Raw genomic sequence first — 26205 nt, 5'->3', positions numbered from 1 at the left:
GGTACGATGTGGTCAGAATTTTTTGTTGCAAAATATGTGGGGGATACGCCTATTGCCTTGGTGATGTCTTTGGGGAGAGGATCTCGATTTTGGAAGGGTATTATGTGTTTGTTGCCTATTGTTCTTTCAAATTCACGTTGGATTTTTTGGAGTGGGAATGTGAATTTTTGGTTCGATAACTGGCTGGGAGTGGGTCCTTTGGGGGAGAGGTGTTCGGTGGTAGGGGATCCGGGATTAAAGGTTCGTGCAGTGTTGACTGATTCGGGGCCAAATTGTGATTTGTTAATAGAGATAATACCAGAAAATATGGTTGATCAGATTATTCAGGCTGGGGTGAGGCTGTGTGAAGGTCGGGATATTTGTGTATGGAAGCATGTGGTGAACGTAATTTTTACTACAAAATCAGATTGGCAAGTGATTTGAAAACAGGGACCAATATGCACTTGGAGGCGTTGGTTGTGGCAAGATCTTGTGCAAAAAAAAAAAATGTATTTTTTATGTTGGAGAGTTAGACGAAGAGCTATACTGGTTGATGATGTTATTCAGCAACTTGTGATTCCAATTGCCTCAAAGTACCACTGCTGTATGAATGCAAAAGTAGAGACTATTAATCATATTCTCTATGAAGGAGAGGGAGCTCAGGAAGTCTGGAATTATTTTGCACTAATTTGTAGAGTTCGTTTGCCACATATGAGAAATTGGGAAGGTATGATATCTTATTGGTGGGCTCGATCTTTGGCAACAACACAAGTAGGGTGGACTCATGGCATACTTCCAATAATTATTTCCTGGGAATTATGGAAGGCTCGCTGTGCAGCCCGGATGGAAGGAAAAAAATACAGTCGATGGGTGATTATTCATGTTGTTAAGGTAACTTTAATGGATATCACTAGTAATATTCAGAAATTCAGAAAAATGGGAACTCATGATGGTGCAGTTCTGCAAGAATTACATTGTCCAATTGCGTCGGTTCGTGTTAAGATGCCGAGATTTATTTCCTGGGCACCGCCATTAGAGGGGAGTTTCAAGTTAAATGTTGATGGTGCTTCTTGTGGCAACCCGGGGATGTTAGGTGAGGTGAGAGTTTATTCGAGATTCTCAAGGAAGAGCTCTAGCCGGGTTTGCTCATTTTTATGGACACACCACTAATACAATTGCGGAATGTAGAGCATTGCTTGATGGATTGTGGTTGTACAGTTCACTTGGTTTGAGAGATTTATTGGTGGAGTCCGATTCTAGTGTGGTGGTGGGATGGCTAAGTTCAGGTATTTGTTGATATTGGTATTTATGGAATTTTTGGGAGGAAGTGAAGGACCTCGTTAGCTTGCTTCAAGTTCGTTTTCGGCATAATTATAGAGAAGCTAATATGGTGGCAGATTTTTTAGCTAAGGAAGGATCTAAAGGTAGAATAGTTTATTTCTTTGGTGATGATTTGGTGCAAGGTCGCCTTTGGGGATTAGTTCGCATGGATAAATTGGGTTTTATCTTTTATTCAACACTGATGTATTGTTTTATTTGAGTTTTTATTATTGGTTTTCCTCCACCTCACTAAGGGCTTATTAATAATATGAGGCTTTGACGTTGCTTTTCTTAAATTAAAAAAAAAAAAAAAACCATGTGTTGCAGCTGTAGGTGAAGCCATTACATATATAACCACAAGCATGACACCAAAAGTAGCTACTATCATATAATGTCCTTGGGAGGAGGGTTAGAGGGTGTCTATGAAGCAAGTGTCGCTTTCTCCGGGGTAGTTCAACACGTCTTGTGAAGAAAGAATTCGCACTGAGTGCAGCTGTAAAATGGAGGTAAGATAGGGCGAATGCAGGCATCGCATTTTTCATTGTTCACAAACTCATTAGTACTGAGCTTTAAGTTATGTTCATGGCCAACATGTTTGATTTCTACTAGCATTTCCATCTTGTCCTTCCCTATCTTGATCCTCTTGACAACATAAACAAATGTGTCAATGCTCGATTCATCAACCCCATCTTCTCATTTTAGCATACTTGTTGATACAGTGAGCTCGTTGCTTTAAATTCCCTAAGAAATGTTTCGTACATGTCATTCATGTCTTGCTCATATATAGCACATGGAAGATGGCAAACAAAATGGCACCTTGAGCAATAATAAACCTTGTGGTGGACATCTATCTTTTTTATGCAAAGGTAGCAAATCTAGCAGTCAGAGTCATTGCCCTGAAACAAATTGGTGAGGTTGAGAGGGTTCTGGTGATGTCTGTGTTTGATTGTCAATGGTAATGAAGCGCATACTAGGTCGACCATGAATGGGCATGTGGCACACAAGTAAGACATGCCCTTGACTTCCTTTCCACAAGTATCGCAAGTGAAAGAGACTGACTTCTACTAGAGATTCATTGAGTGCTCATGACTTTCAACATCTATGGAGAGTGGGAGAGAAGCACATTTAGTGTCAAGGTTAAAGTTACAGTGATCACAATGGTAAGCGAAGCCCCTCAAATATCCGCTGCAACCGTCACATTTGCATGGACGTGGCACTTGTTTGAGGAGAGTGAGACGATGTTTTGGGTGTAATGGGTGCTGCAACTCGAGGGAAAGCTCAACACAAGATTTATGGAGGATGAACTGGCTGCACTGTTTGCAACTGTAATTTGAACATGTTACTCGATTCCAGCACCCACTAGAATTCATTGATTCACCATCATTTTTGTGGTCTTCATTGAAGAGCAATGGATGCTCATGGCTGAAATGTTCAAGCTCCATTTCTCACTCTCTCTATTCTACAAAACAAATCTCTGTACAAACAGAAGTTTTTTATTACTAATATTACAAAACCAATTGCTCGTGGGTTTGCGGTTGTTTCTTAAGCTTCACCAAAAGGACTCTCTCTCTCTCCCTTGTTGTTTGTTTTAGTGGTGGAACTTCTCTATGGTTGTTAAAGTGATTACAACTCATCTCAAATTAATTATTGATGGCACTCACTATTTCAATTTCCTATAAAAAAAAACTCATCTCAACTTACTCCATACATTCAAACACATATCTCAACATATTTACATTCAAACACATATCTCAACATATTTACATTCAAACACATATCAATGGGACCCACAAATCACTATTATTCACAGATCAATTCAAATCATCTGAGATCACATTAGCATCCAAATACAACCCTAGTTGATAAACTTACCTGGAAAAATAACTTTTTAGATCCTGATAGATGTGTCTTCAGACTTTCAACTTCAACAAAAAAGATAGACCCAGTTGTTTCATATCGTTTATCTTTATCTTGGACCTGTTTTAGGGAATTTATCTCACAGAGTGCAAGCTTCAACACTCCCCTGCACTAAAACAGGACAACCATCCTCAAATAACGAAGGACAAAAGCGGTCTCCAAATTTACATAAACAAAGGGGAAATATGCTCACATATGCAAGGAAATTCACGTAAACAAAGGACATTAGAGGTTTTATCGTTTGAGGCATTGCAGGAAGTGTTATTAGATATGAAGAATAAAGTTGACTTCATGTTTAAGTGGGTTAAGTTGGGTATTGGCCTAGGCCTTTCGAGCCCAGAGGTTTTAAATAATAAATATGTGGATAAGTTAAAGAGTGTGAAGGGAAGTGGACCGATCTCTGGTGTGGGTTGTATGGACGCTAAGGATTTGAACTTTGAAGCGTAAAACAAAAGTGGTTAGGTCGGGTTTGGGTAAAAGCCTAAAACGGGTGTGGTGGGTTAAGGGTTGGACCAATATTTTGGATTTATCAAAAATATTGGTCACAATTTCTTCTTCTTCCATGCCGAAGCCGAATCTTGCTCCAATGGTTCTAGATTTGGTGCAGAAAAGTTCGATGGTCACCAGTGACTCTTCTGGTGATTAGTTGGACTTGAATCTGTCGACGGAAATGGAACATGGCAAGATTGCTAAACGAATCGTTGGCTGTGAAATGGCGAATGGAGGGGAGCTCATTCCAATTGCGTCTCTGGATCCATTGGTCAATGGTGTTCATCTGTTGGATCCGATTCCTAGGTTTTTAAAGCAGATTTTTCTAGTTGAGGAGATTCGACAACTAGAGTTGGATGAAGATGTTTCCCTTGAAGATGTTTTTGGAGTTTTGCAGTTGGTTAGTTCACCTGAAGAGGTCTCAATAGAGTCTAATCTTCAGATGGAGTTATTTGAGGGAGATTGTGTTGAGGAAGAGGTGGGTAGTATGACTCCTTTACGCACTTTTCCTCCTCAGTCTACAACCAGATTAGCTTTGGATTGGGTTTTAAAAAAAGTGGAGGAATTACAGGCATGCGTGGGAATATCTTGTGTAGGTTATGCAACATAAGTCGGTTTACAGCTTGAAGTCTGTGATGCCCGCAGATTCCGCTTGGGATCGGATGGACATCCGAAACGTCGGGACATACAACACAAGGTTACCTGCCCCCGTTCATGACATATAAGATGCAATGTTCCTAACATGCATCTAGCATTATACAATATTCGCAGCGGATAATTTTTTTTTTTTTTAGCAATACTATGCACCAAACTTATAATATCTCAAATACTTAAAACATAAACCATGCATACTTAAAACATCCACAATTACCACACGGGTCTCAGAAGACTATAATTTCAAAACAATGAAGACCTGGCTCCATAATTACATTGCCAAAATATACTATTGGGCTAGTTCGTTGAGTAACTTGCGTAACTCGACTAACGATGCCGGAATACTATCCAAAGACCTAACTATGGAGATTGCAAGCTCTGTGCTGCGTCTACGACGTCTAGTCAACCTCCTCCAGTCTGCTAGTGTCTGCTCCCTGCTCTGATCCTAACACATCGCCTACCATTCGGGGAGAATGGTAGTTGGTACTACCACGGTGAGATTTGATTACAAATCTTAGCAAGTTAACAGGAACTTCCACACAGATTAATATGCATGCATGGCAGTAAAAGCATGAATGCATAATCAAAGTCATAAGTAAGCATAGCATAACTTGATATACAACATGGCATAAATGACATAACTTGAACTGAAACTGAAACTTAACTTGACGTGACATGTCATGTATGTGAACTTAAAACATAACATGGACTAGCAACATAGCATGAATGTGAACTTCAACATAGCATGAACGTGAATATACATAATTTGAATATGAGCTTTAACATAACATGAACCTGAGCATGACATAACATAAATGTGAACTTGGAACATAACGTGAATGTGAACATAACATAACGTGAACGTGAACTTGAACATGACATAGCATCAATGTGAACTTGGAACATAACGTGAACATGAACATGACATAACGTGAACGTGAACTTGAACATGACATGAACTTGAAATATATTCATGTCTCCTGGGGTTACCATGATTGGCATGAACTTGAAACTTGACATGAACGTAAACTTGAACATAACATGACGTGAAACATGACTTCAATGTGAAATACATGAATTTAGAATCTTATTCAATGAACTTAATTAATAAAGTGACCATACGGGTGATACACGGGTCCCCTTGAGCCGTGTGTCCCTGCCGATTACCGCATCACAATACAGGTGTCTATACCAGCTGTGAGTGCGTTAATACGTACTCCACAGTTGTTGTGGCCCCACGTATTCTACGTGTCACAATTGATGTGTCTCATATAGTGTGTGCTCCACAGTTGTTGTGGCCCCATGAATTGTTTGTGCCACACTTGCTGTGGACACACGTAACATAATGTGTGGCTCCATCGCCGTTAGTGCCTGACGCGCTCCGATGACCAGCTAGTTAGGCCCCATTCGCAACCTGTTGACTGTACTTCATCAACCCAGGAAATTTCACACCTATTTAGACACTCCAGCCTGAACAAAGGAGTTTTACTAGGATATTACCCCATCCTAGCGCTTAGGGTCGTGATTGACATGAATAACTTAACTGCATATATGACATTTCGTAACGTGACGTGACACGAACGTGACATAAAGGACGGAAGTCCTGACGTAACGTAACGTGACATGAACGTAAGACGATAGACATGACATAAAATATAACAGACAATATTTCATAACATAGCATACATATAGCAGACAATATTTCGTAACTTGGCATAACATGTAACAGACAAGATTTTGTAACATTGCATAACATGTGACAGTGAATATTACGTGACATGATATACATGTAATAGATAGCATACGTAATGTGGCATACTTGCAACATATAATAACATGGGACAAAATATATTGTGTAACAAATAAATATTTCATAACAGAATAATTCGTGTAATAGATAAACATGTGATGACATGGCATATATAACAACACACGAACATAAATTGCAGTTCTCTTACCCATCACACATACACAGTAAACTGATAGTAAGTTAAGTGCTAACTTACCTCGATCGTCACGTTCTACGAGATTAAAGCGCGAAACACAAGGAACTGAAAGAGGGTATTCTAAAAGTTAAAACTTTAATGACTAACAATTAAAAATGTGAAAAGAGAAAACTTAGAGTAAAATTACCATTTTACCCTTTACATGTGGAAAAATGACCATTTTACCTCTGACTTAAGGATTTCACATCCTAACTCCAAAAATTATCAAAATTTACATTCATCATGTAAATTTTGTCCTAGACTCAGATATCAACTCAGAAAAATTTAAAACCATTCACAACTATAGAAAAACCCACAATGGCCGAAACATTCATAGGCCATTTCTCTTGATTTTGGTTGCAATTTCTTCCATCTTCAAAACTCATGTTTAAACCAAAATTTTTGTAACAAGGATCTTCCTACCTAAGTTTTAAAAAAAATACACTTAAAATATCCATTAAGAAAAGCTAATCATCAACACCAAACTTTTTGTAAAAGGACCCAAACTTTTTAACAAAAAGTAAATCCTTAAATCACAAGTTTTGGCCTTAATAAAAACATCTCCAAGAATTCTAAAAAAAAACAAATCTTACTTCTAACACATTCATAACATCATATTAAGATCAACCATACTTTAAATCATCAAACAAAAGCCACCAAAAATCACAAAACAACACTTGGAGTTTTTGGTTTTAAACTTAGTCCAAAACAGAAACTTTTCTCTCCACTAACTTAGATCAATCTCTTGATCTATGGGTTAAACACATGTGATCTTCAAACTAAAACATCTCATGGTTTAAAAATGTGTCATAAAGAAGATTCAACCATCAAACTTAAAATCACATGGCTAAAACTCTATAAAACATGGATCTAACCCAAAAACATCAAATCTTAGGCCTAACCGAAATTCTCTTGCATAGAAAAATCATACCTTTAAAACTAATACTAAATATCTTCAAAATAACATCCTAACATGTATATAAGAGGCTTAGGATCATCATATAAAAATATCAAAGCCTTTGGAATAAGATCAAACTACGAAATATTCCAACTTTCACAAAACAAAAACGGCTTTTCCACTTCCAGTTTTCAAGTTTCTAAATCTAAGGAAATATATCATCAAAAGCTTTATCCATGCAACAAAACTGCAATGAACATTCATAAACACATGCTAACAACACTCCATAAAATTTTCAGACCAAGATATGTCCATTAGCTTGGTCAAAAATTTCAAAACATATCATACTCTCCAGTTTCAAGCCCAAAATGATCCTTCCATGGTCAAAAATACTTTTGACTGACCAAATGAGCATGGATTGAGACTAATAAGATATCCACCGAAAATAGACTCAAAGACGAACAACTTTTATGAAGGATTTATTGTGATAAAATACTTACAAGGGGTCGATAATGGCCACGTAAAAATATACAGAAATCTGCCCGAGAGAGCGCTTTTGGGTTTCTCTCTAAGAACGGAGGAAAGAAGTGATAAAATGGAGAGAAATGTGTCTTGCATGACTTTAGACTCCTAGAGGGGGAAGTTATGGGTTTGAAAGACCCTTGATTGGAGTTGGCTATGTGACATAAAGTAGAGAATAGTGAGAGGCATGGACTGCCTACAGCAGCTGTGAGAGATGGAGGTTGATGGAGTGGATTTCTCTTTCACATCAAGGCACTATTGGGTGCAGCCAAAGGCAGTGGATGGTCTTCCATGTGGGGGAGGAAACTTCTCCAAGAATATTTGCCAAGGTGGCCAATTTCGTGGGCCTTGGTGGGCCCCAACCAAGTGGGCTTCAATTTGGGGTTTAAAGGGGGTTTGGTTAGGGTTTGAGATGCTATCAAGCCCAAAACCAATTTTTCTTGGCCCAATCAAATTTTCAAAGTTTAAAAGGTTGGATAATGATGTCATGACAAGGATTTGATTAATTAATAGCATGTGGAAGTGATTTAATCAAGTGATTAAACACAATGCTAGAAATCAGATTAAAAAGGGTTTGGAGGCCAACTTTAGGGTTTGGGGAAACCGTTTAGGGTTTTGGTTTCAATCAAGCTTCTGGGGTTTCAATTGGATTCCAACCATTTAGGGTTTTGCTAGGGTTGAAACCCTCTTTGGTCTAGCACAATTTGGTTGAACAGATGAAACAAGGTTTTGCTTAGGTGGCATAATCTCACACCTTGATTTCCTTCACAAATCTATATAAAGGTTTCTCTTTGTGCCAAGTGTCTAGTACCATTCACTATGTGTGGCTAAGATCTTGTCAAGTGTCCAAATAAAACTTCTCTAACCTAATTTGGACATTCCACACTGTGATTTTAAAAACACTACATTGGGTGCGCTTATCGAGATTACTATTTACTTCAAAAAAATGCATAATAAACTTAGTACTGAAAAATCCTAAATATTCATATTAACCTATAGTGAAAATCGTATACCGAAATTCAACCCCAAAGTACCCCTACAAATAATTTCACAATTTCGAAGTCGTTTCGTCCGAAATTATGAAAATGGGTTATTGCGCGATAAAATCCTAAATAATCTAGTGAGTCTAATGGCGTAGACCATAACGCATTCTGACACTTCTAACTACCTCAAATAATTAAATTCATATATCTAGCATCATAGTGAGTGGTAACACTGACTATGTTGACAGACTAAAACCTGCGCGATTAGTCGATTCGTAAAAACTTATGGGGTTTTCACGAGGTTCCTAAAGTCAATAGAAATTCCACCGGTGAATTTATAGTGGGCTGTTACAAAGTCAGTTACAAAGAAGGATAGGGAGCTAAAAAGATTAAAATACTCTATTAATTATGATAATAAGGAGGGAAGCATGGGGAGGGACAGATTGAAAGGGAGGGCATATTATTGCTCACATGAAGCCTAAGATCCTCTCTTGGAATGTAAGGGGGATCAATGACGTTAATAAGTGTCTTCGAATTAGGTCTCTCATTCATAGTTGGAAAATTGATATCATTTGTCTTCAAGAAACAAAGATGAGTTTTATTGATAGAAGTATTATCCGTAGTTTGTGGGGATGTTCTTTTGTGGGTTGAACTTATTTAGCTTCTTTGGGAGTTTCATGAGGTATTTTGCTGATGTGGGATAAGAGAGTGGTGGAGTTTAGTGGAGGAGTGCAATGAGAATTTTTCTGGGCCATGTCTTTTAATAATATTGAGGATGGGTGGAAGTGGGCTTTTGCGGGAGTTTATAGGCCAAATTTGGATAGAGATAGAAGTTTCTTGTGGGAGGAATTGGCGGGCTTGTATTATTTGTGGGATTTGCCTTGGTGTATGTGTGGGGAATTCAACATAATTCAGTTTCCCAGTGAGCGGGTGGGAGTATCTAGTTTGTCTTCAGCTATGGAGGACTTTTCGGAGTTGATTTTTGACCTGGATCTTTTGGATCTTCCCCTAGATGGGAGAGTATTTACTTGGTCTAACAGTAGGTTTGGTCAAGATTGGATAGATTTATTGTCTCTCCATCTTGGGAGACTCATTACCCAGAGTTATGTCAGAAAAGATTGCCTCGTATTTGCTTAGATCACTTCCCTATCTTGCTCGGTTGTGGTGGTGTACATGGGGTTAGGCACTATTTTAAGTTTGAAAGCATGTGGCTTGAAGCTAATGGGTTTGTTCATGGGGTGAGGAGCTAGTGGTCTTCTTATCAGTTCATGGGAACTCCTAGATTCACGCTGGCAGGTAAACTTAAAGCCTTGAAGGTTGATTTAAAGAAGTGGAATAGTGAAGTTTTTGGAAATATTGATTTGCAGAAAAATTTTCTTTTGGATGAGTTGCATATTTTGGAGGTTAGGAAGGAGAATGAGGTTATGAATGAGGAGTCTTTGTCAAGAAAGAAAGAAGTGGTGTCCGAACTCGAGAAAGTATTATTAATGGAAGAGATCTCTTGGAAGCAAAAATCGAGGGTCCTTTGGTTAAAAGAGAGGGTTACAAGTGCTCTAAATTTTTTCGCATAATGGTTTACTCTCATAGGCGTAGTAATGCTATTGAGTTACTTCATTATGAAAATTATGTGTTTTCTGCCCTAATGAGATTTAGGATCACATTGTGTAGTTTTATGAAGCTCTCCTTACCCAGACAGCAGATTGGGGACCTAATCTTGATGGATTGATTTTTCATTCTCTGGATTCTTGTACAGGAAGCTGGTTGGAGAGACCGTTTGAGGATAATGAGGTTTATCAAGTGGTATTAAAGACAAAGCTCATGGCTCGAATGGCTTTTTTTATGACTTCTTTGCAAGCTTGATATGGAAAAGGCGATGATCATGTGAATTGGGATTTCCTTTTCTAGATGTTCAGGAGATGTGGTTTCAGGGATAGGTGGTGTGAGCGGATTAGACATTGTGTTTCAACTACTCGGTTTTTAGTGTTAGTCAATGAAAATCCTTGTGGTTTTTTTTTTTCAGAGCTTGGGGGCTTGAGACAGGGGGATCTGTTATTTCATTTTCTCTTTGTTATCATCATGGAGGCATTCAGCCGTATGGTGGAGGCTGCTATAAGGGGGGTTTTCTCTCCAGTTTTACGATGGGAAAAGCTAATAATGGAACTATCACAATTTCTCATCTCCTTTTTGCAAATGACACTCTTATCTTTTGTGATGCTAATCGTGGACAGATTCAAGCCTTAAGGGCTATATTATTATGTTTTGAATTTGTTTTGGACCTTAAGGTGAATTTGGAAAAGTCGGAGATGGTTCCGGTGGGGGATGTGTGGAATATCAACTATTTGACAAATCTTTTAGGCTGTAAAGTCGCTTCTCTTCCATTGAAATATCTTGATTTTCCATTGGGAGCGTCTTTCAAGGCTAAGAATATTTGGTACGGGATGGCTAAGAAGATTGAGAAAAAATTGGCTAGATGGAAGCAACTATACTTATAAAAAAAAAAAAAAGGGTAGAATTACTCTTATCAAAAGTACATTTTCCAAACTTTCAACTTGTTTTCTTTCTTTATTCCCATTGCCTATACTAGTGGCAAACCGGATTGAGAAGTTATTTCGTGCATTTCTGTGGGGTAGAGTGGGAGAGGAGAATAAATTTCATCTTGTGAGCTAGAATAGAGTTTGTTGTCCTGTTGTAAATGGAGGTTTGGGGATTCGAAATTTGAGTAGTTAATAAGGCTTTGTTGGGGAAGTGACTGTGGAGGTATCAAGGGGAACCGATGTGGGGGGAGGTTATTGATTGGAAATATAGGAGTGATTTGGGGGGGGGGGGGGGGGGGTGGTTGGTATTCCCTCGCTTTTGGTTTGATGTCTGGTGTGGTGAGCGTACTCGTTTTAGAATGTTTTCGGCTATTTTTCGAATGGTAACTAATCGACATGCATCCATTTCAGACTTGTTGATCCTTTCTAATGGAGCCTTGCATTAGAGTTGTCCAGGATTAGGAACTTAATGAGGTTGCGAATTTTTATACTTTCTTGTATTCTCTGGGTATCAAAGGTGATGAGAGGGACAGAATGTTATGGAAGCATATGTGGAGTAAAAAGTTTTCAGTTTGGTCATATCATAAGGTGATGACTGTTTAGCATTGCATTTCTTTTCCGTGGAAGCTTATTTGGAGGTCACACGTGCCATCCAAAGTTGCTGTTTTTATTTGGACACCATCGCTTGGGAACATTTTGACGATCGATAATTTGAGGAAGTGTGGCATTGTTGTTATGGAGAGGTGCTTCATATATAAGAAATATGGTGAATTAGTGGATCATTTACTTGTACATTGTGAGGTGGCTAAGGCTTTATGGGATGGTGTTTTTTGTAAAGTTGGGCTAGCTTGGGTAATGCATATGAAAGTATGGGATTTACTTGTGTGTTGGAATGGACTTCATAGTTGTCCTCAAGTGGCTGCTGTGTGGAAGATAGTTCCTTTGTCTTATGTGGTATATTTGGTGGAAAAGGAACGAGCGGTAGGGATGAAAAAAAAGAACTAGCGAACCAGTAAACCAGACCAAATCGGTGTGTTTAGTTTGGTACCGGTTTCATTTTTCTCAAAATCGGTCCGGTTCTGATTTTCCTTTTTCTAACACCGGCCGAATCGGACCAGACCGGTCTATATATATATTTTAATTTTTTATATTGTATAAATATTTTTTATATGATTTTTTATATTATATATAACTTTTATATATAATATATATAATTATATATAAAATAATTTTGTATTATATGATAAATTATTAATTAATACAATATTAAATTTTAAAATCCTATATAAATAACTATATATTATCACTATAGTCTATTGTATTAATAGTTATATTAATATTATATCACTATATATTATAATATACTATAATATATCACTATATTATATATTATAATATATCACTATATAGTCTATAATACAATTATCATATATATTATAATATACTACAATATATTATCACTATATTAATATGTACTATAATATACTATATTATATATACTATATAATATACCGAAAAAACCGGACCGAACTGGAACGGTACCGGTAAAACTGAAAGTACCGGTTTAGGAGTGTAACTAGTGCGGTATCGGTTCTTCAAATCTCAAAATCGGTATATATCAATTCAATTCTAAAATCTGTCCAAAACCAGACATGTTACACCCCTAATGAGAGATGCTTTAACAATAAGGAGCTTACTATAGAGGAAATCTGAAAATTTTTTGTATTCTCTTTACTTCAATAGTTTTTCGCTATTGTACTTAATGGAGGGCAGAATTTTTGTTTTCATTTTCTGCTTCTAGAATGTAATTAAGTGTTTCTTTTGTATACTTCCGATATACATGGACTTCGCCTATTTCATTCAATAAATAAAAGTGTATTTCTTACTTATAAAAATAAAAATGCAATAATGGCAAATTTGTTGAGCTATGATGGCTATGATCATGAGCTCGAGAAGTAAAGGACAACATGGAACTGAAGAAGTTTTTGGCAAGGGCAACCAGTTAGTCTATCATCATGATTGAGGACATTAATCGCTCACTTGATCTTACCAATTGGAGGAAGGAGAGAAATCTATAGATATGCAAGTGAAATTGGCAAGGAAGAGGACAGCAGCAGCAAAGTCACTCTTTCAGGATTGTTGAATTTCATTGATGGACTGCGGTCTGCTTGTGGTGGAGAGAGGCTGATTATTTTTACGCCTAATTATGTGGAGAATCATATTGATATTGAGCTCTCTTACTGCAATTTTGAGGGGTCAAGGTGTTTGCAAAGAATTACCAGGATCTTGAAACTGCCTCCGATGTTTGATTCGGAGGATACCGAGGTTGAAACTGAATGAAAAAACAACCCTACCTCCTCCCCTATAATCTGACTTCACAATATCTGAATGAAACTGAACCGGGGACTTTGTGACACTTGAAATCAATTGATCTCCTCTGTCCCTCACACGAAGTATCTCAATTCCAATACGCTTAACCTCATTCTCCAAAACAAACTTGCATTTAAGTTTGGCCAAGGATCACCTGAATCTACTGCTGAAAAGAGCACTGTTTATGGTAAAGAAAATCAGGTTGGAATTTGACATGCTTGAAACGATGAAGTAGCAGCAGCAACCAAAGAGAATGGAGCAGTTCAAAGGTAGTTGTCTAATCTAACTCATAGGTTAAAGTGGGACATTTCCCAGTAGATGATGCAGAGAAATGTCTATCAAACTTTATCTAGGCTTTCAAGGAAGAAGCAACAAAGAAGACAAGGCGAAGAATTTATCAGGGAAAGTGCCAAGGTAGTGGGGTTTACTCTCACTCATTTACAAAAGTTATGAATCTATTTTCACAAAAACTCCATGCACAACCCTGATACATTACAGCAAAAACAGTAGCACAAGCAGTTTTACGTGGTCAATCAAACATGAGAACAAAACAATTTTGAGGATCAAAAAACAAAAAAGAAAGAAACGACACTGAAATAGAGATACAAGTTAGTGATCTTTTGAGGGAGGATGGTTCCATTACAATAAAACACAACAGTTTCTAACCTGATTGCTTTATCAACAGGACCCAACCAACCCAAGTACTCCACAGGCAGATCGTTGTCACCAGCATCAGAGCGAAACTACAAGGCTCGAACATATCTAATAGGCCAAATTTTTAAGTTACAATATTTTAGTTAAAGAGATTATTGTACATTTGATTGGATGAACTACCCGACTCCGAACAATTTCCTGCTTCATCTGTCGAAGGTTTCTTTGAATCTAGAAGTACTAAAAAATAATTACCTAATCTATGTAACTCTCAGCATCACATTGCTTCCCGCAGCATATCACCCAACAAGGTAGCTGCTAAAATTACACCAAAGAAGAATTCTGACAGTAACTTCCTCCTTGGGCTCATCACAAAATTTATGAACTTGACTATCGTACACAGGTTCCCCGGGAAAAAACAAACCCCCAAGCTTTCCAGCAGGGGAAACTTTAGAAGTCATCTGTATCTTCATCATTTATTACCGTGTTTGGACCATCATCAAAACCAGAGCCAGGAGCAAGCTCATTTAGGTCAAGAAAACGTCTTTTCTGCACACCCTCATTTTCATCATGGCCGGGGCTATTTGATTTCTCAGGTGGCTGCTTTTGCTCTTTCTCTACTGCCTCAGTGTAAGCTTCAACAGGCTGATCAACTTTCATTTCCTGGTCATTATCATCACCATCAGATTCCTGACTTTCCATTGAATAATCCCCATTTTCACTCGCATCTGAGTGTGCATCTGATACATTTGACTTCTCAGGTTTCATAGACTCTGTTTCTGATTCTGACAGGTCATACTGTCGGTAGTTGATACGATTTCTAGTGGCCCTCTTACTGCGTCTTAGACCTGACTGGAGCTCATCAACCGACCTTAGTTTTGTTTCCCTCCTAGTGCGACCTGGAAGTTTTCTAAATTTTCGGGGCTCGTCACTGTCCTCACTACTTGGGGAATCATCTTCGTCTTCTTCTTCTTCTTCTTCTTCTTCTTCCTCTTCTTCAGCATTATCTCCATCCCAATGATACTCCTCATCTCCTTCAGAACTACTTGAATCCTTCCTCCTCTCTTTACGCTTCCTCAGATACTCATCATCATAAACAGCCTCCCCAACTATATCTTCATCGCTATCATAATCTGCCTCATTATCTGAAACTGCTTCAACAAACTCTTTCACTGAATACCTTTGAGGTCTTTGTCTCCGCCGATTGCTACATTTAAATACAGATTACTCAATGCAGGGAAGTTAACATATAAAACATCCTGAGGGGCATTAGAATATAAATAATAAAATGCAAGAGAATATATTCAGAAAAATTAAATAATAACAATGATAAACCTTCGATCCAATGGGTCTGTTTTATGCTCGTCCTGGGCATCATCAAAATCAGGTGATGTGGGAGATGGCGCACTGAAATTGACATGTGGAGAAGCATGTGAAGGGCTGCTCCATTTACCGTTTGTAGAAGCCTCAGGTTTCACAACCATATCGCTTCTGTGTAGAGGGTCTGGTGATGGCTGTTTCCGTCTGAAACAAAAGAATAGAGTATATCAGTTGAGAGCTCCTTGTATTGGCATGACGTATAAACTAAGACCACAGCGGGGGAAGGGTGGAGACAGGGAAGGACAGAGTAAATCAAGAACACTGTTGTCTCAATAATTAATTCCATACTTAGTGATCTTGATAGCCTCATTTATGGATCGGTCATAATCATCTGCAAAACCATGAAAAACAATCAGATTTGATATGTCCATAACATTGACATAGCATCAGGTAGTATAAAAGCATTTGTCCAATCAGGTAGTATAAAAACATTTGTCCACCATGACATGGTAACACAGCAGCAGCACTCCCAGATTTTAACTTCAGATTAACTTACGTGAAGAAATATTTCATTAAGATATATCGATAGTACGTGAACAGAATATAGTATCCTAAATAAGCCATGTGACATTCCCAAGGCATGCGCAAGGAAGGTAGTCCCATCCAAATAAAAGAGAAAAAAAGAGAGAATATTTTACAAAGTAAACTTCATTAAGATGAGTGCACAATGTTGTGGAAGATAGATATCAATGATTTAGTTGAGGATTTGGCTCAAGATAAAGTTGGTTGGGGGAATAAAAAAGAAAAGACCCGTAAGTCAAAGGTTTTGTTAAATAATAAATTGAGTTTCATATTAACTTCTAGGGGTTGGCTCGAGTGGTAAAGGCCTTGGGCTTGGTGGTATGCTCCCTCTAGGTCTAAGCTTCAAATCCTCTTGGGTACAAACAATTTTAAGGGGCCATAGGACTAGAAGAATTTTCCCTTGAATTACCCGATGTGCATTTGCAGAAAACTCTTTGCCGAGGGCCTGTGCAACCCCGGGAATCGGGATTAGTCGGGACTTTGTTCTTGGACACCCGGTGTCAATAAAAAAAATGAGTTGCATATAGGCAGTACATGTGACACCAAGATTAAATACTGTATTTTGGCTAGAGGAAGTTCAATAATTCTATATTATTAGATACATCCAGATATTGTATGTTCATTAAGAGACCAATTAAGAAAAGAATGCCTGGATTGAAAATAGCATTGTCTGCTAAAAATTATGCAAGGTATCATGATTTTCCCGCAAAAGAAACACTAGTGGTTAGAGAACAAATACATTTAAATTAAACAAAAAAAGGTAAGAACAAGTTCTCACCAAATGTGTAGGTGACTGGTTTTCTGTCACGAAGGGAGCGCCCTGGAGCAAGCCCATCCACACTCAAGAAATTATCTAGAAGAAGAGCTTGTCTGTGTTGCTTTTTCAGCAATCTCTCTTTCCTCTGCAAATGAAAAATTAATTGCAACTTTTCAGATAGATTCTTTCCATGGAAACAACAAAGATTAAATCATCTCGTTCATTACAGTAAAGTATCAACATATAGCTTCGAGTACCTTATGATCCTTCTCAATCTCAGGAAGCATATCTATCTTCAACCTTTTTCCTAGCGATGCCTCTGTTCTATTCTTACTTGAGAAAAGCTTTTCCTACAATGTATGGACAAGTTTCCTATGAGCTGCAGCCGAGAAAATCTTGGAATTCAATTTCCATAAATTTGGCAAAAACAAATTCAAAATTCGCCCGAGTCTTATAACAGAGCTTAAATCTTACTCAACTTTTTAAGAACATTGTTAAATAGCCACTTAATCTAATAAAAAGCCTAACATTTATCAGCAATACCAACAAATAGATCCTAAACACACTTAAAATGAATTTCTAGTTCTCCACATGGTAATATAGTTTCTAACTGAAAATAACCAACTCAACACAATATTCAACATAATCAAGCCTTAATCCCAATGTATCGGCACTGACCACATAAATCTCCTCTAGAAACCTAATAGCAGTTGGTTCTAGCTCTGCTGCAACTCTGATTCTCCAACTGATTAATCATTTGTGCCAAAACAAAGATCCCAAATTCGAGATATGGAATGGGCACAATATTTATACACACTAGGAAAAAGATGGTTAAGCCTTGCATACAATCTGCATTAGAAATGAGCGTATACATAGAGAGAAGAGCTAAATGAAAATTACAACTAAATGATCAGGAAGAAATTGTACCACCAAAAATGATTACTACGACATCCATGAACAAAAGTTTTTGGCACACAAGGAACACGGATTGTTCACAAGGACAAAGGATGTCCAGGATAGTCAAATCATCAACCAGGTCTTTCGGGTTCATGAATTCACACATTTACAGAGTTTGAATTTACAGCCTCTCGGTCATGATTACTTGAATTTGTTTTTTTTTATAAGTAATTTTAGGTCATGATTACTTGAATTTTTGGGATGTATTTTGACATGTAGCTCATACACCTCTATCCCTTTGAAGGACAGTTACAATTGTTCTGCCTTTGGCTGTTATATACAACCAAAGGGATAGATTCAAGAAACACAGAGAGACACAACCAGAGTACACAGGGTTCATACAAGAAAGAACACCCAACCAAGAAGAAGAGGGAAAGAGACATAAAATCAATAAAATAGCCATGATCATTCTAAGCTGACATTCAGAGAGAGAGTTTTTAGCAATTTGGATCTCAGTTTATCAACCATCTTCTTGCAATCTTCAAAATTCTGAGCCTCACATTCATTCCACACACACTACATGAGGCATAATGAGGCCAGTCATCTAGCTTTCACACTGCGATGAGAGCACCATTCTTACTTCTCCAGTATGTCAACGGTTCTACCACCCTTTTGGGGCATCACCCAATCAACATGCCAAAAAAAAAAAAAAATGGAATACTGAGGCCTATACTTTACTAACAACTTCATAAGGCAGCAACAAATGATAAATTGATTCTCCACTCTTATAGCACATGCCCATCAATACCAATACAAAACTTAGATTCTCCTTAAGTTATCCATAGTAAGGATGTTCCCCAGTGCAACAGTCCACACAGAATGCTATCCTCGATGAAATTTTGTTCTGCCAAACATGAGAAAGAGGAAGTTTTTTTTTATAAGTAACATGAGAAAGAGGAAGTTAAAGGACTACCTACAAGGCACTTTCTTTTTCTGGGAGAGATCTACCATACCTATCATTTCCACCTCCTCTCAACCTAGTAGAATACAAAAGGTTAAAGAATGAGGAAAAAGACTCCCAATAACAGGTAAATTCAGCGTAAATGATGGAAATGAGCCGGGATAGACTCGCAGAAGATCAATGTATCATTGGAAAATACAAGGTGTGAAAACTCAACCAAACTTCTATAACTTACCAAAAATCCTGATAGGAGACCTCTATTCAACATTAACGGTAACAATCTAGCTTTTCTAGAACTCGAACCTCCTCTCCTTTCAAATATTCTAGTTGTTTTCATACAGAAACTATTGTGCCCAGCTTGCTTGTCATTCCATAGACCTTCAATGCATCAAGCTGTGGGAGTTTCTATAACATTTGCACCAGCTACTAATCTGAATTTCCTCATGCTTGTCATTTTTGTACCATTACCTGCTGGTAACAGTGACTCTATTTCCCAGTTTGCCCTTGGGATGGACAAGCAATGATCTATCTCCCATACATGGGCACTTCACTGAGCCCATGCCCACTGCTGCCTGCAGAAAGCTTCTAATGAATCAATCAACCACACAATACTGATCACGCCCAACATCAAACAACATAAGTCCATCCTCCTCTCTGTGGTACAAACCTCAGAAATTTAATCCCCAACAGCAAACTCAAATAGTTCATTTCAATAATAACCAGGCTCAGTAAACCCATCGCAAAGCTCATATTTCCTTAAAAAGTAAACTCAGTTCACAAAATCTATGGCAAAATAATCACCGGCATGGAAAATGAAGAGAGTGATTGCACCGGCATGAATCACCAGGTAAATGGGAGAGAGAGTGTGTGAGTGAGAGAGAGAGAGAGAGAGAGAATTTAAAAAAAGTACTGTCTTTGGCTGTTCTATACAACCTTGAATCAAAGTAGGTTGGTAAATTTGATAAATATTTGAGACAACATAAGTACGATTGCTTGAAAAAAAAATATGAAACTACAATCAAAGAATGAAAAGTGTTTGGTCTACACACAAATCTCACACAAACGTTGTTTAATGCGATCCATAAGATTGTAAAGCTCTTTATATTGTAAAGTAGATCAAACATATTACATTAAACCACGTCAATGTGTAAACTTCCTTGTGTAAGATTTGTAGGGGTGTAATGTAAACTTCCTTGTGTGAGACTTTTAGCCTTTTAGGGGTGTAATCGGTCCGGTCCAGTGCGTCTTGGAGGAGAATTTTGGACAGGGTGTCTGAGAACAAAGTCCTGACCAATCCCAAGGTGCACAGGCCCTTGGCAAGGAGTTTCTAGCAAGTGCACCTCAAGTAACTCAAGGGGAAGTTCCCCCAATCCGATGGTCCCTAGAAATTGTTTGCACCCAACAGAATTCGAACCTTAGACCTAGACGGAGCATACCAAGACCAAAGCCTTTGTCATTCGAGCCAACCCCTAGGGGTTAAAATAAATTAATAATGTAAATAGTACATGTATTATCAATAATTAATAGTTAATATCCTATCTTAAAATTATTAACCTTTAATATTTTATATAATCTAAGCATAAATAATTACGTTAGAAGAAAATTACATAATTACTTATAATTAGTTAGAAGAAAATCACATAATTATTTGTTTTCAACTTATATTACTTTAAAAAATTATAAAATATCATATAAAAAATGCTTTAAAAATTTATATAGTAAATTCGGTCGGTCCAGTTCGGTCCAGGATGAAAAAATCCCACCCCGAGACTGGACCGAAAACCAAAATTTTCTACTTTCATGGACCGAGACCAACCGATTCCTTAATTGGTCTAGATCGAAATTCTTACACCCCTAAAGATTTGTGTGTAGACCTAACACTTCTTTTAAAAAAATATGAAACTACCATCAAACAACAAGACAATAGAAAGTCATGTGTTTGCAATAGATGAACATATAAATCTTCTTCATGCAATTTACTCAATTCACAAAGGGAAAAAAAATATTGAAACACAGACTCATTCAAATTTTAATAGAATATTTCAGTTTGGGTGCAGCTACTATGCCGCCCCAAGTTGACCGCTAGGCGTACCGCCCAGTGTAAAGTTTTTTTTTTTTTTTTTCCTTCTCACATTTTTTTAATATATTTAAATATTTTTAAAAAAATAAAAAAAAAATATCAATATACTTAAAATCACTTCCTTAATCACTAAGTAAAAAAAAAATATTTTTTGACCAGCGGTCAAATGAAGTGGGCAAAGTGGGGAGGCAAAGTAGCTTTTTCCTTTCAGCTTTTTATCAGGAAAACTAGATTTCAGTTGAATACGGTTGATTGGGTTTCATTTTTTGTAATGAAGTAGACAATTATGACAATGCTCCCCCACCCCACAAGAAGCAAAAAAAAGAATTCCAATTATCAGAAAACCAACATGTCAAATATTGGATCATTAAGAAAAAGCTGAAAATAAAATTTTATCTATTTAATATTTCAGAACAAATTTCGAAATGCATGCATATGGATAGACCATTTACTAACTTACAGAAACATCTTGAAATTCATCTAAATTGGTTGCCACTGTTTCCCACTGGTACGATACATTAGAAGGAACCTGGGAACCCTTTGTCTTTGCTTTCTTCACCTCGGCTTTCCTTATCTCCCGATATAAACGATGGCCAATTATAGGATCATCTTCATACCTGACCAACCAATTAACAAACTGATTATACCCTACTACAAAAACAATACAGAATATACAAAAACCTTTTGCCAAGAGTAACAAAATTTCTACTCAAAATGAGATACTGGGTGTATCTTTGCATGCAATGTACGAATACAAAAAAAAAAAATAATCAAAGACATGCATGATATTTTTTTCTTGCATATAAACCTTAATGGTTAGGAATTATGAGAAGATTAACTACATTACCAGTAAAAAATTCCATGTGAATCACCCCCCGTACGTTCTTTGCGAAATGCTGAAAGTTGAACACCTTGTTTAAGAGAGTTGTCAATATAGTTCCTGATATCTTCTTGCTGCAAAAAGTCACTCAGACTCAATGCTAACACCAGTGGTACAAAAGAAACAAAGTACTGACATTTCAATTTTTAAGGAAACAGCATTTATGGTAATTTTTACATACAGAAAAATGGTTTTGACAACTTGGACCATTTCGCATTATTCACAAACATATTTATGAAAAGATTAATGTACTAGCTAAACAGAGTTTTCCATATAAATTAGTCCGACAACAGATGAATCAGGAACTCCTAATAATGCTTGAAAGGGCGTAGATTTGACATAACCCTTCACACTTTCAAATACAGATTTGGGGTTGAGTGAAATAAACATCAATAGAAGAGGCACATACTATCAAGAGCATTCAAATACATCCATTACTATGCTACCTCAACACGAATGTCACAGAGTGCTTTCAAGATGACCACACGAAGCCCAGGATCAAGCGTTTTATATACTTCGACTTCCACTCTAACAAATGAGCATGATTTGAAACATTAGAAAGATAGAAAACTCATTCTAAAGAAATCCAGAGATGCATGGTTACTCACCCATGAGAAGCAACAATGGGTAATTCCCCATCTGCAACCTACAATTAGATATCAAGCCCAAGTTAGTTTTCACAACCAAAAAGAAATACAATCAGACCATAATAATGCCAGTCAACAATAAAATAAGTACAATGATCTAGTTACCCAATGCCACCAGTCTCTCAGTTTTCTACATAAAACGGTGACCCAGGTGTCTCGTGTAAGTGCCATTCGCGTAACAGGAGGAATCGCCTAAAAGAGATATAATTGAAAAGAGATGAGCAAAGACAATTGCAGTAGCAAGTGATTATAACCAACAAAATAGAAATTTCCCAGCAGCATGGTCTTTAACAAGGCCGTGTTGAATCATAGCTAGCTACCAGGGGATTTTATCTTCATTGGTGACAATTTTGAAAAACAAGCAAATCCCAATTTGGGGAGTAAACGGAAGAAAATTTAACATTTGAGAAGTATAACAATCATGAGACAAGGCAATGCAAAATCAATAAAATACAAGAAGATAACAACTTGGCCATTATTTTGAATTTTTCTCCCATTACTTTGACTGTCACCACCAACTACTTGTAAGGTATTGTGCTCAATAGCTTCATCTCTGCATTACAAACATAATTATGATTGCAAGATGGTTTCTTTTTCTCTTTCTTGATTGGTCATAAGCACGTAATGGTTTCTTTTCTCCCAAATTACCAAAATGATGGAAAGAGAAGATATCATCCAAAATAAATCCCAAGAACAGAAGTGATGATTTTCCAAGTAATTCAAAACTCAAACACATTACTCAAGATGGCACAGCAAACATTGCAACAGAAGAAAAAGGGTCTGTTACTGTTGCTGTACACTTCCTTTCTCAAACTAGTACATAAAATTGTATAAACCAAGATAGTCAACCTAAGATGAACCATCAATATCAATTTTTAATTGTTGTACAGAAGCCTTAAAAGGTATATAGGGGATTTTAGATGATCACATTAAGCAAGCCACTACCAAATTTAATGAGCCTCCAAACAAAAGGCAAATTGCATATTAAACTCTTCTCTTTTGTTCAGTTCCCCCTTTTCAGTCATCAATTCACAAATCCAGCAGCACCCAATAAAGAATCCGCAAAGACAGTCCAAAATAGAAATAGCAGCTTTAATTTTCTTAAAGCTGCCTTTTTTTTAGCAGATCTCTTTGCAACTAAACTTATAGTTAGTCAAAGTTCTGAGACCATCTAACCCCAAGGGGTAGGCCCAAGGGGTATCACTCCCTTCAAGGTCCAAGGTTCAACACTTCATGGGTGCAAACAATCCTTTGGGGCCACACCTCCTAGTGAAAAACCAGCAATTTAACCAGTTCCGTGTAGGGAAACTTCTGAGGGTGCGGTGCTTGGGACCGGGGTTTACTCTACAGGGGTGGGTCCGAAGGGTTCTGCTATGGAGAGATTCCCCAACATCAAAAAAAAAAATTCTGAGACCATCTCATCAAAGGTAGAGGATTCAAACGAAAAACTTCCCTTCAGAAAGGAGCAAGTCCCTTAGCTCTTAAATATCTTTTCCCAAGCTCTACAAGAAATTTATAAGTCAACACAATCTTGAAAGTATATAGTAATCAGGTTCATCTAAAGTTGGTTTTGAGTCATAACCCAAACAAGAACCCAATTGTATTAGGTAATGTCAAGTTTTACCACCTACTTCCACTACAACTACCTTCTTAATTACTCATGAGTACCTTACCTATCCAAAAAAAAAAAAACCCATCAATACCTTGATCGTCATCAATCACTACCGTGCTTATCCCAAACGTATGATGTATTGAGCCAAAACCTCAAACTCTCTACTCTTAATGAACCATAAAATTAAAACCAGTGGTTTTTTTGTGACCATGCAATAAGAAGAATAGATCATAGAGTTGAAATATATTGATCTCCTCTACACCTCCTATTAAGAATCTTTCTTCCAAGATTCTTAACTTCTTCTCAGAAAACTCGAGCATGAAATCCAAAACTAATTTTCACTTAAGAAATGTTTGGCCAGCAATCACTGGTTCGGGAGATTCTTTGGATTAATAACGCACAGTTTATCTCCAAGAAAAGAATGACATTGGTTTGGTCTGATCATAATCAATAGGACCTACTACAAGGGGCACTCTTTTGAAGATCTTCAAAACTTTTTCTTTTCTACTTTGAGTTTGGGGGCTAAGATCTTTGTAAGGAATGGTGAGAATGTACTGAATCTGTTTCTGTTTTAGTTTTCCTGTTTTCTAGAGTGTAGTAGGTATTTCCTTTGTACTTCCTATGTACTTGAGCTATACCTATTCGTGATAATAAAATTCTTATTACTTAACAAAAAATAAAAATAAAAATCAATAAGAAGCATCAGACAACCAAGAAACTGGAGAAAGCGCAATTTGAGATTAAAAAATAAAATAAAATAAAAGAGGAAAGACTCGGCTCATTTTAGGCCTACCGTTTTACAAGCAGGAACTATCCAATTTTGTGCGAAAAGTCGTCTGAAGAACCTCCTCGGCGCATATTACAGAATCTTTCTATGATGTAGTTAGGAGTAAACTTGAGTCGCATTAAAAAAAGTTAACACCATTACCACCCAATGCCGTTAAGTTTAAATACAGCATGTTCAAACTCAAATACATAACTAAGTCTGAGGAACTAAGCATAACCACAATGTGCAAGAACCATGCAAACAGAAGCCACGTCCCCCCCCCCCCCCCCCCCCCCCCCCCCCAAGGGGCAACATAAAAATTAAAAAAAAAAAAAAAAAGGAGAAAATGAGATAAACAGTTTTCATGGAAAAAATAAAAAAAACACAATATAACAAGCTTCATGCTCCAAAACCAAATACCAACCTTCAATAACGGCATATGAATGTCACTCAAAGTATCATTCGGCGTAATCAATGCAGTCTCGAACTCCTCGGCAGAGAACTCCAACGAGATATTCAGAAGATGCCTAAATACCTAAAACTCAAAAGGAGAAAAAGGCAAAACAATCATATAAACCCTAAAGCACCAAAAACACAGAAATAAAATGGCTTTTCAACAAATATCACAGCTTCATAAGCTCACATGCAAGAAATTAAGTACGGAAGCCAACTCCCACATCGACCGGATAGTCCACCGCGGCAATTGAGACGGCGGGGGCGGCCCAACTAGCTGCGTGACGATCTTGCTGCATTGCTCTTTCTGCTGCGGCGACTCATCGTGCCGCTGCTCTTTCTTCTTTGGCTTAGCCGCCGGCGCGGAGGCCGCCGCAGCGTGGAGCCTAGCAGCGGCTCGAATAGTGCACGCCCGCGACGGCCGGTTACTCCTATTAACGGGAGGCGTAGGAGTGGTGGCGGCGGTGTCGTTCTGGGCTACTGGCGCGTCATTACGGGAATTGTGGTTGGGGGTGTGATTTTCCGGTGAGGGGGATCGGTCGTTGGGGATCGGAGAAGGGGCGGGCTCTCGGGACATGGTTGTGGGGGAGATCAGGCAGGTTCGGAGGAGTTACTGTGGGATTACATGTAGAGGATCATGGGTTTGCATTCAATGGGGGCAAAAAGAGAAGGGTTTCTTGTTGTTTTCGACAAGGAATGGCAGAAGGCAAAGAAGAGAGAGATAGACAAGGAGGAGATGGGAGGACCGAAGGTCCAAACCATCATTCAAATAGGTTTAAGAATGTATTAGCTATGTCTCTGTCTGTTGTTTGCTCATATCACTGTAAATAGGAAACCGAGAAAAAGGCGAAAATGGAGAGAGAGAGAGGGAGTAGAGGAAGAACCAAGAAAGGTGTCTTTAGAGCATTGGTTGCCAAGTACAAATTTGAGCTAGAATTTCAAGTTTTG

General features: G+C 37.7%; 1 protein-coding gene and 1 pseudogene across 1 annotated transcript; both read right to left on the bottom strand.

The window, feature by feature from the left end:
* Positions 1-538: 538 nt before the first annotated feature.
* Positions 539-2741, bottom strand: LOC121236593 (annotated as a pseudogene).
* Positions 2742-14248: 11507 nt separating this feature from the next.
* LOC121236957 (DDT domain-containing protein DDR4-like) lies at positions 14249-26153 on the bottom strand. The gene is made up of 12 exons (XM_041133483.1): positions 25448-26153; positions 25229-25339; positions 22532-22618; positions 22388-22425; positions 22226-22307; positions 21747-21853; positions 21360-21516; positions 17219-17311; positions 16983-17106; positions 15971-16013; positions 15638-15826; positions 14249-15509 (listed from the first exon to the last, which is right to left on the bottom strand). The coding sequence occupies exons 1-12, from the start codon at positions 25832-25834 to the stop codon at positions 14753-14755; spliced, it is 2175 nt and encodes a 724-aa protein (XP_040989417.1). The 5' UTR covers positions 25835-26153; the 3' UTR covers positions 14249-14752.
* Between the last annotated feature and the right edge of the window lie 52 nt (positions 26154-26205).

Source organism: Juglans microcarpa x Juglans regia, chromosome 6S (assembly GCF_004785595.1).
Source record: "Juglans microcarpa x Juglans regia isolate MS1-56 chromosome 6S, Jm3101_v1.0, whole genome shotgun sequence".
Taxonomy (NCBI): Eukaryota; Viridiplantae; Streptophyta; class Magnoliopsida; order Fagales; family Juglandaceae; genus Juglans; species Juglans microcarpa x Juglans regia.
Note: the sequence above shows the minus strand (reverse complement) of the source record. Positions and strands in the feature narration are given on the sequence as shown.

What these genes read in the sequence shown, in the direction of transcription:
- LOC121236957 (XM_041133483.1), bottom strand. Translation starts at nt 25,834, where the DNA reads ATGTCCCGAGAGCCCGCCCCTTCTCCGATCCCCAACGACCGATCCCCC. An exon ending in CCCATTGTTGCTTCTCATGG is followed by an intron (nt 22,308 to 22,387) that starts GTGAGTAACCAT and finishes CTCATTTGTTAG; the next exon opens with AGTGGAAGTCGAAGTATATA. An exon ending in ACAGACCCATTGGATCGAAG is followed by an intron (nt 15,510 to 15,637) that starts GTTTATCATTGT and finishes ATTTAAATGTAG; the next exon opens with CAATCGGCGGAGACAAAGAC.